The following is a 301-nucleotide window of genomic DNA, read 5'->3' on the forward strand; positions in this document are numbered from 1 at the left end:
CCCGCAGGGGGTCGGCAGTGGGGGACGGAGGCTGTGCCTGGCCAGGCTGCCGGGGGCCTTCCCCGGTTTTCCAGCCCCGAGAAATAAAGAGAGACCTGTGAGACAGCCGCGGGGGGCACGTATGTGGGTATGCGCGCGCCTGCACGCGTGTGCGCATGCGTGTGCACGGGGTGTGCACGTGCGCGAGTCTGTGTTGCGTGGCCGTGCGTGCACGCGCGTGCAAGTTTGCGTGCGTGCATGCGCCTGCACGTGGCCCGCGCGCCCGTGTGCGTGTGTGCACGCATGTCAGCGTGCCTCTACC

At 69.4% G+C, this 301-nt stretch overlaps 1 protein-coding gene across 1 annotated transcript in view; it reads left to right on the top strand.

Annotated features, from left to right (window-relative positions):
• The first annotated feature begins 237 nt into the window (after positions 1–237).
• The window catches only part of VPS16 (VPS16, CORVET/HOPS core subunit), an 11,215-nt gene continuing 11,151 nt past the window's right edge, over positions 238–301 (top strand). Inside the window, exon 1 of the mRNA XM_009287553.1 lies at positions 238–284. Coding sequence (XP_009285828.1) covers positions 238–284 — 47 coding nt within the window. The remainder of the gene's footprint in view (positions 285–301) is intronic.

This window comes from Aptenodytes forsteri, unplaced genomic scaffold (genome assembly GCF_000699145.1).
Source record: "Aptenodytes forsteri isolate BGI_AS27 unplaced genomic scaffold, ASM69914v1 Scaffold729, whole genome shotgun sequence".
Taxonomy (NCBI): Eukaryota; Metazoa; Chordata; class Aves; order Sphenisciformes; family Spheniscidae; genus Aptenodytes; species Aptenodytes forsteri.